The 14,161-nt window shown below is 34.9% G+C and overlaps 1 protein-coding gene across 4 annotated transcripts in view; it reads left to right on the forward strand.

Moving 5' to 3' along the window:
* Positions 1 to 14,161, forward strand: part of ANKRD13C (ankyrin repeat domain 13C) — an 87,690-nt gene that overhangs the window by 26,581 nt on the left and 46,948 nt on the right. For all 4 annotated transcript variants that reach the window (XM_070592311.1, XM_008535585.2, XM_070592310.1 and 1 more), the window contains exon 3: positions 6,243 to 6,347. In XM_070592311.1, coding sequence (XP_070448412.1) covers positions 6,243 to 6,347 — 105 coding nt within the window. The remainder of the gene's footprint in view (positions 1 to 6,242; positions 6,348 to 14,161) is intronic.

Here is a 14,161-nt window from a genome sequence, read left to right on the forward strand (position 1 = left end):
TTCCTAGAGTACAGTAGCAGAGTTTTACTTGAGTTTAGAGTATCTGGCTCTGTCGCCTGGATTCCTAACCATTATGCTGAACTGCCTTGCTCTCTTTTCACTGAGAACCATTCAAAAAGGATATGGTCTATATCAAAGTTAGCTATCATGCAGTATGGTTCCCTCCTGTTTTCATGGCAGACATTGTTAATTTGATGCCAAGTCTGATTGCTGTTTTAAATTTAGCACTTTAATAGTAAATATGGATTTACAGGATTTGAATATGAGATGAAATATATCTACCATCCCAAGTCTAGGTGTTCTAATTTTAATTGGAGGTGTTGTGTATTGTTATGCTTCATCACAGGCTTATATCAGCTTGTCCAAAATGTGTTTCACAGAACATTAGTTTCATGGGACATTGATAAGTATTTAGAGGAAAATAGTTTCCTTTTTCCAGGTCACATAGATTTGGAGAATAGGGAGTTAATACATATTAAGCAGTTTTCTTTATTGTGCACCTTCTTAGAACTTCCATATGCTAATATGCATGGTGACCTTCTGAGCTGGGACAAGGGTTGGATATAGAGTTACTGTTCCCCACAGTTATTTGGTGTTTGCTCTTTTTTCACAAGTATCTTGAGAGACTAGAGTTCTGTGGAACATATTTTGGGAAACACTTGGTTAGATGATTCAGAATCTGCAAATAATGTCAATATTTGCTCTTTCTGAGTCTTTTTCATGTAGAGTAGGTACAGCCATTAATATACTGATGCATTTCCATTTTTCCAGTTGTTTACTCTGTTTTGCTTTTTTCTTTATGGCCTTTTAATATTTTTGATGTTTGGTTGCACAAGAGTGAGATTAAAATGTGTAGTGGAATATAAAACATCTACTTTATACTTAATTCTGTAAATTAATTTTACATTATACCATTGTTCAGTCCGTGCCTCTCTATTCTCTTTTATCTCCTCCTTTAGAGACATACTATACCTTTAGTAATTTTATTGTAGAAGTGCACTTTCTGTGTGTATACTTGTTTGTAAACATAGTAAAAATTCCCAGGGCATTCAAATAATATTTGTAGATTGAGTTAAAGAGAGATACCCTAGGACTTTCACACTTTTATTTACTTCTTTTCTCTAACTCATCTTAACCTACTGAATAACCTTATTTTTTTACTTTTGAAGTCTGATTTTTTTCTGAATTTCTGGATCCATTGACCATCTTGGCCATGTTGGCTGGGAAGTTTTTGGACTATGGATTTGAGTTGAAATGGAAAAGAAGATTATACTTAAAAAACGTTCAGGAATCTTTAGGAGATGAAATGGAAAACTAGTCTTTAATTCTTATCCTTTTAGTAAGACATCAGAGAAAGGTTCTTCAGACCAGTTGCTGAACCTTTTAATTTATTCTTGGTCTTTTCTAGATCTACAAGTTTTTATTTTTCCCACGAAATAACTCTAGGATTAGTAAGATTTTTCACTTTCATAAAGGTCTCTCTGGATGTTCTGTTTTGTTCCCAACTGTCCTGTTTATCCCATCCACTCTCTTTACCTTTTATCACTTTTATAGCTCTTGCTTATTTGTATGTGATTTCTGTTTCTCATGATTTCATTTTGTCCAGACTCTTCAAGTCCTAACTTCTTTGTGGCACATTTATACATTCTTTAAGCCTTCGTGCCTGGTTGTTAACTCCGTGGTTTTTTTATTATTCATTATTGAAATCACTGAGAGAAGGCCTTTGATTGATCTGGTTCTTTTTTTTTTTTTTAACACATATGAAAATATGTCATAGGTCATTGGCATATCTATGATAATCTGACTTTTTGTTGGTTGCTCATTTCTACATCAGTTGAGTTGTGATTGGTGAGTGAAAGATTCAGCAGAGTCTGTGGATTAGAAAACAGTTGACATGTCTAGCATGTATATAAATTATACCAATCCTATACCTTAGTTTACACAATTGTGATATTGCTTTTGATACTGTTGTGCAATGTGTTTTTTATTTTTGTTTTTTTGGGTTTTTTGCTGAAGAAGATTCACCCTGAGCTAAGATCTGTTGCCAGTCTTGCTCTTCTTTTTGTTTGAGGAAGAGTAACACTGAACTAACGTCTGTGCCAGTCTTCCTCTATTTTGTATTTGGGTTGCCACCAAAGCATGGCTGCCGATGAGTCCTGTAGGTCTGTGCCCTGGAACTGAACCTGGGCCAGTGAAGCAGAACACACCAAACTTAACCACTACACCATGGGACTGGCACTGCAACTTGCTTTTTAACATTTTAAATTAAAATGTTTTCTTTAATGATTTTTAGATTATTAATGCATGCTTGTTGAAACAATTGAAATAACACAGTACAAACATGTATAAAAGCGTCATCTGTCCTACTTCTTTTTCTGATATAATTAACATTAATAGCCTAGTGGGTATCCTTGGACACCTTCCTCCTTACTTATAACACAGGGCCTTAGTTTGTTTTTACTGATGTTGAGGACTACGTACAGTACTTTGCCATATTTTTCTTTTCACCTGAAAGTTTATCGTGAAATACTTTTGCAAGTCTGTAGATACATATCCATGTTTATGTTACCCTAACTTCTTTCTGTATGTATACATACACACATATTTACATAAAACCCCATGGTAGGTTTCTTGAGGGGAGGGTGCAATATGTTTTTCTTTCTTTCTTTCATTCTTTTTTTAAGATTTTATTCTTTTCCTTTTTCTCCCCCAAAGCCCCCCGGTACATAGTTGTATATTCTTCGTTGTGGGTCCTTCTAGTTGTGGCATGTGGGACGCTGCCTCAGCGTGGTTTGATGAGCAGTGCATGTTCGCGCCCAGGATTTGAACCAACGAAACAACTGGGCTGCCTGCAGTGGAGTGCACGAACTTAACCACTCGGTCACGGGGTCAGCCCCTTTCTTTTTTTTTTAAATTCTTTTTAGCTGATCTCTCTGTCATCTTCTCTCCTTATTAACCCCTTCTCCCGATAAACATGGTAACCCATGTTAATAACCTCCTGGATATTCTTCCATACTTTTCTCCATGCTTATTATTATAGTATACAGATATGTGTATATGTATCTAAACACACACTCATCTATGTAGTTTTTTAGTTCTTCTTAAAAAATGAGATCATAATACACTTCTATGTTGAGCAGATATATTATATCATTTTGCAGTACAATGTGGACATCCATTAAGTCTATTGAGATGGCTTAAATTCATTCCTTTTTTTTTAAATTGATTTTTTCATTCTTTTTTTTCTTTCAGCACTTTATTATGAAAAGTTTGAAAGTTTCAAATATAGGAAAACTGAAAGATTGTCACAATCAATATTCAAAAACTCTCCACCTAGGTTCAATAATTGTTAACATTTTATCATATTTGCTTTATCTTTATCTTAGCGTTTTACATATATTTTTTATGTACCATTTGAAAATTAGAAATAGATGTTGTGACATTTTACCACCAAATACTTCAGCATGCATCTCCAAGAATAAGGACATTCTCCTTCTTAACCACAATATGATTATCACACCTAAGAAAATTAATAATATTGTTATAATAGCTGATATCTAATCCATATTTAATTTTTTCCAGGTGTTCCAAAAATATTTTTTATATGTCTTTCATATATAACCAAGACCCAATTGAGGTTCACTGATTTATTTTGGTTGTCATGTCTCTTTATTATAACTTAGAAAAGTTTGCCCACCTTTTTTTCGTTCCTTTGTACCTGACTTTTTTTATTTTTATTGTTATTTTTTTTTTTTTGAGGAAGATTAGCCCTGAGCTAACTCCTGCCAATCCTCCTCTTTTTGCTGAGGAAGACTGGCCCTAAGCTAACATCCATGCCCATCTTCCTCTACTTTATATGTGGGATGCCTACCACAGCATGGCGTACCAAGTTGTGCCATGTCTGCACCCGGGATCCGAACCGGCGAACCCCAGGCTGCCAAAGCAGAACGTGCGAACTTAACTGCTGCGCCACCAGGCTGGCCCCTGTACCTGACTTTTTGAAGAGTCTTGCCCAGTTAACTTGTAGAATGTCCCTCATCTTGGATTTGCCTGATTATTTTCTCATGATGTCATTTAACTTGTTCCTTATCCTCTGTCTTTTCTGTGAGTTGAAAATTACCTATAGATGCTTGATCAGATTCAGGTTAAACATTTCTGGAAAGAATACTGCATAGGTGATGTTATGAACTTTATATTGCATTACATTAGGAAGTACAATGTTAAGTTACCCCAGTATTAATGCTGCTAAGTTTGATGACTTGTTTAAGATGATGATCTCCATGTATCTCCACTGTAAAGGAACATTTTTCTCTTTATAATTAGTAAGTAATCTTGGGATGATCCTTTGCGTTCATGTGAATATTCTCTTTTGCAGCACATAGCCTTTTACCTGTCGGCTTTAGCATTCATTGAGGACCTTTGCCTAAATCAGTTATTACATTGGGGTGGTACTATGCTGATTTTCTAATTTTATCCTTCTATATTTCTTCTGTCATTCTTCTACGTCTACATTCTTCTCCATTTCTTAACTGGTTTTCTTCTGTAAAAAAGAAATCATTGCCCTCTTTTATTTTTGGATTGTCATCATGGGCGTATCTATTATTTTTTGTTTAATGTGTTATAGCTAGTCATTATTCTTTCTGATGCTCAGTTTCCCATGTTTGGCCATGGCTGACCATTTAAACTGGCTCCTTTATCTTTTTAATATGACTCTTTTCTTAAAAAATGGTTGCATATTACTCCAGTGATGTAGATGTATCATTCTTTAGTCAGTCATTCCCTTATGAAGGATATCCGCGTAGTTTCCAGTATATTTGCCATTATTAAACAATGCTAAAATAAACATTCTTGTACATATATTTTTATATGCTGCCAGCAGACTTTCTTAAACACCTCTGTGAAACTTCTTCTGTATTTATTTTACTTTATTCTGAAAATTTCCTGCTAGTGTAGGTAGATATTCCTTCTATTACTAGAAATAGTGCTAAAGAAGGGCCATCCTTCCTCGACCTCAGCTCACCTGCATTACACTGTCATAACACCCTTATTTCCTTCAGAGCACTTACCAGCATTATCTGATTTTTTTTTACTTATTAGTTTACTTATTATCTTCTAACAAAGGATGTAAGCTCTCTGATAGCAATACCTTAACTTTCTTCTTACTGCTTATTTCTAAGTACTACATAGTATAAACGTAGTAAGATTATATCTTATTACATTTCTAAGTACCAGGATCTAGTACTTAGAAATGGCATATAATAAGCACTTGGTCAATATTTGGTGAATGATTGAATGAATGATGAGTCTCAGTTTTGAATATTTTTTGCCTGTTAATATATTTTTTATTTTGAATTTAAAAAAAAATTTCCTTAAGGGGCCAGCCCAGTGGTGCAGAGGTTAAGTTCGCATGTTCTGCTTCGGCAGCCCAGGGTTCACTGTTTTGGATCTTGGGGGCAGACCCAGGCACTGCTTGTCAAGCCATGCTGTAGCAGGCGTCCCACATATAAAGAAGAGGAAGATGGGCACAGATGTTAGCTCAGGGCCAGTCTTCCTCAGCAAAAAAGAAGAAGATTGGCAGCAGCTCAGGGCTAATCTTCCTTAAAAAAAAAAAGAAAAAAGAAAAAATATTTCCTCAACTTATAGAAGGGTCTATACCTTAGACTTCTTTCAGTTACTAGAAAGACTGTCCAGATTTTTCCTTGTAATCGTAAACAGGTTTTTGACCCTTTTGGGTGTTTTTCTGAACTAAAGGAGTTGTAAAATTTGAAAAATAAGGGTTTATGGAACCCTTACTGATACTTTTTGGAAACGCATTTTTTTTTTCTGAAATAAATAATGAACTCTCCATTTGCCATTACAGACATACAAATCTTCTTTTGGGTCTTATTAGACAGTAGATATTTTGATGTAAACTACCCTTGAGGTTTTGGGTTATCTTTTAGAATATGGAGACATTCTCAAAATCCTCTTAGGGTGGATTATTAGGGAAGATGATGCTTTCTTTGCAGAGAGACCCAGTTTATTCTTTGGTAATAGAATGTATACTTCTTGAATCTGAGGATCTGAAATAACATGGCTTAGATACATAGGAATTTAAAAAATTATTTAATTCTCCATAGTACAGTATTTATTTCATAGATCTGTTTACATTAATTTGGTTTTTTGAATTTCTACATGATTTTTATATTTAGAGATTCTAAAAACTGCATGATGTTTCATATTATTACCACTTTATGTTTCAGAATGTGCCCATTTACTTTTGGCTCACAATGCTCCAGTAAAGGTGAAAAATGCTCAGGGATGGAGCCCGCTGGCGGAAGCCATCAGCTATGGAGATAGACAGATGAGTAAGCAATATAAACACTGTTGTTGAGATATATTCTAAAAGTATGAAATGATGCATTTGAAATATTTTTCATTTAGTGTAACTTTCCGTACTTTGAAGTTTGCAGCTATTTATAAATTTATGAATTACTCATGACATAGGAACTTGAATATTGGGTAGTACGCAAAAAGAATTGAGGTATCATGTTTAAAAGTGTGTTGTTTATTATTTTTTCTCCTTTTACAGCATTCTGCCCTGCTGATGTTCTTCAATTGTTTTAAACATTCAGAATGAAGGACTTTCTAAACATGTTGAGACCTAACTGTCCTTTCTGACAACTGCTTAATTATTTGGCACATTAATTGAAACTGAAAATAATCAGTGTTATAAGTTATCTATCTGATTTAATTGCTAGATATAGGCTTTGCTGGAAGCGAGGAACAAGTCTGTCTCTATTTTGTTTTAGTCTTTAAATGAGAATTTCCAAAAGATGTCACATGCTTTTTCACAATATCAGAGTGTTCAGTTATTCCAGTCTCCCTCCTCCTACCCTGAATTTTTCTTTTTCAACTTCATATACGGGTCTTATTTTTGTTAAGCACATCTCAATAGTTAAAAAATTTATAAAACTTAAATCTGGATGAATGAGAATATTATCTTTCTGGTAATAGTATCTTTTTAAAATTTGAAACTGAAAGTTATCAATTAAATCTAGTTTTGTAGAAGGAACAATAAAAATTTTTGGCAGTTTTATTAAAGAAATGTATAATGTTGAAGACTGCCAGGATGTTACATGGATTTAGTCTTACTTGTTTGTTAATTTTTTGGTGAGGAAGGTTGTCCCTGAGCTAACATCTGTTGCCAGTCTTCCTCTTTTTGCTTGAGGAAGATTGTCACTGAGCTAATGTCTGTGCCCGTCTTCCTTTAGTTTGTATGTGGGATGCCACCACAGCATGGCTTGATGAGTCCACACCAGGATCTGAACTGGAGAACCCTGGGCTGCTGAAGCGTAGCGTGTGAACTTAACCACTATGCTACTGGGCTGGCCCCAGATTTAGTCTTATTTTGATGCTAAGTTTTGGGCTCTTATGGGCTCTTTCTTATGTTTTAGCTTTGTATGTAATCTACATGTTACATCTTTGTGGACTTTCTGAATACCTTGGGTAACTTTTAATGGTGAAGTTACATTTGAGCTTAAGTTTAATGTGAGATGAAATTGTGATATTTTCACAACTATATGAGTAGTTATAGTTTTTGTTATTGAGAGTTGTTCCTAACGGACAAACATCAAGAGACCCTTATGAGAAAAGAAACCATACTTTCTAGAATTATTTCAAGGAAAAGATAAAAATATACAGATCTAGGAAACTGAGAAAGGATTAAAATTTAGTTTCAGCAACTGGTCTGAAGGAACTTTCTCTGATGTTTCTAACCTATTAGTAGAGTGGAGAGATCAGGTGGGCTGCTCGGTTTCTGACCCACACTAAAATTTATATGACTTTCAAGTATTATTTTATTTAGAATTGGTGAATATTTACTGTGTCCTTACTATAAAGCATATGTATATAGTAAGATGTGGAGAATGAAGACATGGGCTCTGCCATTTAGGAATTCATAATGTATTGGAAAGACCAAGAAACAGAGTTTTCTTGAAAAATCCATTACTGGATATTTAGCAATAAATTTTAATGTACAAGAGTGAGGCCCATAGTAGTTGAGATCTGTTTTTAAAGTGATTTTCTTCTATAGAGTGATGTCTTAAATGCACATTCTGAATAGTATCCCATTGCCAATCGTTACATAATTATTTATCATAATTGCTCAGTGCTTATATTTTTACTACTTCGTATCACATGAAACAGAAATATTTAACTACTAACTTAAAGGATAATTATTTCAACAACTCTTATGGTATATACTTAGAAATATTAATGTGAATGTATTTATAATGGTGTTAAACATGTCTACACTTTGAAATTATTTTCAGTACTATGATTTAAGTTTTTGATTGTTTAACTCGTGTTACATTACAATTTTCTGGGCGTAGAAAATTACTTTTTTTGAAAACTCAGAGATAATCTAATATTATAAATTATTAGTGAAAACTTTGACCTGTTTCTCATCTTTGGTCTGATTTCTGCTGATGTTTTTGTGCTACAGAACCACGAGAGTCTGCTAAACTACTTGTCAGACTATTTAGAATTATTTCACTTTAAAATTAATAGATTTCAAGATTATGTTGCTTCTCTGCCTTACAGTGATCACCTGGTGAACAGTGATCAGTCTATGCCAGTATCGGGGGAGATATGGGTATAACATAAAAGCTTTTCCCAACTCATCCCTCTCACCCTGGTCCCCAGCTTTCCTCTGATCTGGATGGCTCTAGTTTCTTATCCACACTGAGACCTAGCTCTCTTTTGTCTTTCCAGCAGTTGCTCATAGTTTGTAGAGATTTACGTTAAGAATATTTACATTATGCTAGTTCTAGAAATTCTATCAGCCTCTATCTAATTTTTGTAGCATATCAAAAGTTAGTTTGGTGGGAAAGAGATGGCAGTCCATGTTGGTATGCAGTGTTATCAGGAGCTGGCAGTCTTCTTCATTTGGGTTTCAACTTTCTATTTCTTTCTGAGAGAAGCCTTTCCTCAACTCCTGGAGTTGATTAAATTTCCTTCTTATGCATTTTCAAAGCAGTCCACTTGTTTCCTTTGCAGTACTCAGCACACTTCTAATTAATTGTTCAATGTCTGTTCCCTACTCTGTATCCTGATGATATAAGCTTTGTGAGAACTCAAGTCATGTACAGGTTATCTTATTCATCCTTTTATCTCTGGCTCCTACAACAGTGCCTGGTACATACGTTTGCTCGATGAATTAATGAAGATATGAATAAAACTGCAAAGAAAATTTGAGACTAAGCAAGAACTAAAATTTTTCTGAGAAGTATTGTATTAGGATTTTTATTTATCATAGCTCTTTTGAGTTGCTGAAAACTTAGAATATTTTTTCTTATAAAAAAGTATGACTGGGGCCGGCCCGGTGGTCTAGTGGTTAAGTTCACGTACTCCACTTTGGTGGTCTGGGGTTCACTGGTTCGGATCCTGGATGTGGACCTACACACTGCTCATTAAGCCGTGCTGAGGTGGCGTCCCACATAGAGGAACTCAAAGGACCTGCAACTAGGATATACAACTATGTACTGGGGCTTTGGGGAGAAAAAAAAAAGAGGAAGATTTGCAACAGATGTTAGCTCAGGGCCAGCCTTCCTCACACACATACACACAAAAAGAATTAAAAAAAAAAAGAAGAAAGTATGACATTCATTGTAGAAAATTGGGAAATTATTGAGAAAAAATAAGAAAATAATTTCACTTAGAGATAGTCACTGTTAATATTTTGTTATATTTTCTTTTAGTTTCCTTTTTGGTTATATTACTGTCCTATTTAAACCCTTTAAAAAATTCCTATTCTTCGAATGAAGACCAAAATCTTTAGCTTGGTTTATAAAGACCCAGTATGATATTGTAACTTTTTCCATCTCCATTCTTACCTTGTTCTTTCCACGTCTTTCTGTGTGTCACTCTGCCTGCCTCTCAGTTTCTCATACTCACACACCCTACCCCTTCTGCTCCAGCTCCTAATAATTCTTCAGCTCAAGGACGAGAAGGCCTTCTCTGCCCATATGCTATGTCAGAACTCTACCTGTTACTCCCTTTAGGCAGGAAGCTTCTTTAGGACAGGGATTGTCTGTTTGTCTTCTAAATACTTACCAGATGCATCAGAAACATAGTAGGGAATGTGCCATTAGCTCTGACATTGAGGAACTCAACCTGGTTTGGGGAGAGAGACCAATGAATTCTGCAGCATTCCAGAGTGTTTACAAAATACTTGAATGAAACAGATGAGGGAGAAAATAATTCTGTTTTTGGTGAGGTGTTTGGTTTTTTGAGCTGAGTCTCAAAGGATTTTAGGAGTTAATAAAGTAGGTAAAAACATTCTAGCTTATGGGAGCAGGATGTGTGGAAATGTGAAAAACAACAAAGCATATTTTAGAGAAGAATGTACATTTCATTGTGCTCCCTAAATGCGACTATGTGGCAAACATGTGCGAAGGTGTGAAGAGTAGTTTTGGGAGATGAAATTGTAATGGTAAAGGGGCCACACTGAGATCTGCTTTATGTGCTATTCAAGGTTTTAATCTCAATCTCCAGTCATTGCAAAACCCCAGAAGACTTCAAAGCAGGGATTGACATTATTAGGTAAGCCTGAAGACTTAATTGAATAGGTAGGCAAGAAATTTTTAGGAAAAAAATCTTTAGAACAAATGTGGTAAGCTTGACTTACCGAAAAGATAATGTGTTTAGAGAAGTAAGGGATAGATTAGAAAGATAAAGAATTGACGGTGGTTGATTATCTTTTAGATATGGGTACTCATAGAAGGATTCAGAGTAACTCCAAGGTCTCTATCCTGGATTGATGGTGATCTCATTAATTAATTTATGGACAGACTGTAGGCAGAAGAACAGTACAAGATTTAATTAATTTGGTGTTACACATTTGAGTTTATCTGTGGTATATTCAGGGAGAACTGTCCAAGGAAAAAGGGGGAAATAATTAGACTGAAGCATGGGAAGGAAGTGGAGGGCAGAAGATACAGATTAAGTAATATTTGGAGCAATAGAGTGTGGTTCCAAAAGCTTTAGGCACGACACACTGAAAACTTTAAAAGTACTTTATATGGGGGCGGGCCCAGTAGCGTAGTAATTAAGTTTGTGTGCTCTGCTTCAGTGGCCTAGAGTTTGCAGGTTCGGATCCAGGGTGTGGACCGATGCACCACTCATCAAGCCATGTTGTGGGGGCATCCCACATACAAACTAGAGGAAGATTGCCACAGATGTTAGCTCAGGGCCAAACTTCCTCACCAGAAAAAAAAAAAACATGCTTTATATGGGAGAAGAAGGAAAGAGAAAGTTTAAATGAGTTGTGGTTAATTGGAGTTCTTCGTTTGAGTTTTTGTATGAATTCTAATAGCATCCAAATCCTCTAAAGCTAATTTTATCTTCATTATCAATCAGTGTTAATGAGATTCTTATGACATGGGAGTACAAATACTGATCCCCCCAAAACATACTTGTAATTTTGTATAATTGCATTCTGAATGTTTGTTTCTACTTCCATAAGAAAGTTTGAGTTGATGTTATTTTTAGTGTGACATCTCATAGAACAAGAATCTCTTTGCATATATTACTATACTATATATATAGTTGTTGTCACTACCCATTTAATAATGTTTGGTCATTTTAACATAATTTTCTGTTATTTACTGAATGCCTTCCATCAGTTACAGAATATTTAGTTGGTGAAAAAATGTATGGCTTCTACTTTTTATTAAGATACTTTTTTTATCTAGGAAATGAGTTCTTTCTATTCTTTATATTCAGCAGAGGTCTGTTTCAATTTGAAGGCAAGGTAGATTAAATAAAGATTTATTAAAGTATTTGAGCTTGGAGTGGAGAAGAATTATAAAAAGAATTCTACTACATTTGGGTAAAGTAGCTTTGATATTAAAGTTAAATTATAACAAACATGAAGGTAAGCTAGATTCATATAAATTTGAATCCATAAAGAACCTTAATGATTATTGGTTATTGATTCTCAGACTGTTTGAATTTCACAGACCAGAAAAATATTTTATTTGAGGATTGATGTAGAGTAGCTAACTTTTTCATTTTAACATATAAGAACTTCAAAAAAAGATAACTGCTTTCTTCTGCACTCACCATTTCATTAAAAAAAGACATTTTCAACCCAAAATAGTAGGAAGAGTAGTCCTTAAATTGAAAAAAAAGTATATAATTTAAAAGAAAAAACCTGGAGCCAGCCCAGTGGCGCAGCGGTTAAGTGCGCACGTTCCGCTTCGGTGGCCCGGGGTTCACTGGCTCGGGTCCTGGGTGCGGACATGGCACAGCTTGGCACACCATGCTGTGGTAGGCGTCCCACATATAAAGTAGAGGAAGGTGGGCATGGATGTTAGCTCAGGGCCAGGCTTCCTCAACAAAAAGAGGAGGATTGGTGGCAGCAGTTAGCTCAGGGCTAATCTTCCTCAAAAAAAAAAAAAAAAGAAAGAAAGAAAAGAAAAAACTTCACCCTAGTTCCCAGTTTTTTTATTTTGCTGCATATCACCGGACTTGAACAATTGAGCACTGAAATGTAGACTTTTATATTTGGGAACTACTGACCTGGGTCACAGAGCTAGAGTGTAATTGAGACTAGGTCCCGTGTTCCCTGACTTCTGTGTCCCAGCCTCTTCTATTCCAAAAGACTTCTAGTAATTTAAACACTGCTCTTTGACTTTTGGCTTTTTAAAATATATTGGGGCTTTAGTTAGACCTGTGGTTAAAACTAAGAATAGGTCCTGCTGTTTTTCATATTCTTCCCTGGGCTTTTCCTAATTTGGCCTATGTGGACAAAACAAATCTGATCCAAGCTTTTGCTACTGTCGTCTTTTCTGTCTTTTTTTCACTTTCTGCTTCTGTATTCCACGTAAGGCTTTAAGTAGTTTATAAGAATGCATACTGTAAAATAGTAAAAATAATAGTACTTTTATGTATATGTACATGAAGCGTGTCAGGACCAGGAGGAAATCAGTGTGTATTGATATATGCATTTTTTCCCTTAATGCACATTTTTCCATTTTCTTATCTTTTGCTAGGTTAATTTCATTCAGTTCTAATATTTTCCCTTATTTCAATAAATGTTAGGCATTGACTGATTTTTGCTAGTCCGTTTTAAACCTTCATTCTAATAAAGAACAATTACATTTACCTAATTGCAGGCATAGTAGTAAGCAATTTATATTGAGCTTTTACAGTAGCTCTCTCTATATAAAACTCTGTAGATAGTAGATTTTTCTTTATTCTTACTTGAAAAATGAAAAAAAGAGACTGAAGTTTAGGGAAATAAAGTGACTTGTCCACACTTACACACAGCTAATAAACAGTAAAGTTGGGGTTTACACTTAGGCCATGTGTGTAACTTGAGAAAACGCTGCAAGGGCTTCAGGTTTTCTTAGATTCAGAAGTTCTTTTCATAGACAATAGGATTCATTTTTGTATTTCTCATGCGATGTTGGTGGTATGTGAGAGTACAACCTCTACTGAAAAAAGAACAGACACACCTGGTAAGAATTGCAGATAATTACATTTTTAGTACAGTAGTATCCAATGGGATTTTTGAGATCTGCTGTCTTTGGGATCTTGTAGGTCAGTGTTAAAGCATCTGACTGAGGTTCATAGATCTCGGCTCAGTCAGGTAAATCCTTACTGATAATTAAAAAGCAGCAAAACCAGTGTGAATATGTTATAAGCTGATGTTGAGGTATCTCTTCCCAGTTTTCCTTGGGGATCATAGCAGTTTTACTAAAAATTTTTACTAACTTATTCACAATACCTATATCTATATATATCACTGTATCATAAGCCAGTGGTGTTTTCTAAGGGTGGTGAAATACAATAATAGGGAATTATTGGGAATATAATAATTAAAATAACAATGAGTAGGCCCATTATTGTTGGGGTAGTGAAAGAGTGGAACAGATTTTTGTTCACTTTTTATTCTCAAGGGGTGGTGTGTTTTGATGATTTGTTTTTTATTTCTGGGTTTGATGGGTAGGAGTGTTTTGAAATTTTTAATTGAAATACAATGAATAGTGTTATGATTATTGATTTAATATTAATAAATCATGTTGATGCATCCAATTGTGGCATATCACTAAGGAGAGATTCAGACTCTCAGTCTTTAACTTAAAAGGTTAATGCTGTTTAGCTTCTTAGTGAT

Source organism: Equus przewalskii, chromosome 24, assembly GCF_037783145.1.
Source record: "Equus przewalskii isolate Varuska chromosome 24, EquPr2, whole genome shotgun sequence".
NCBI classification, from domain to species: domain Eukaryota; kingdom Metazoa; phylum Chordata; class Mammalia; order Perissodactyla; family Equidae; genus Equus; species Equus przewalskii.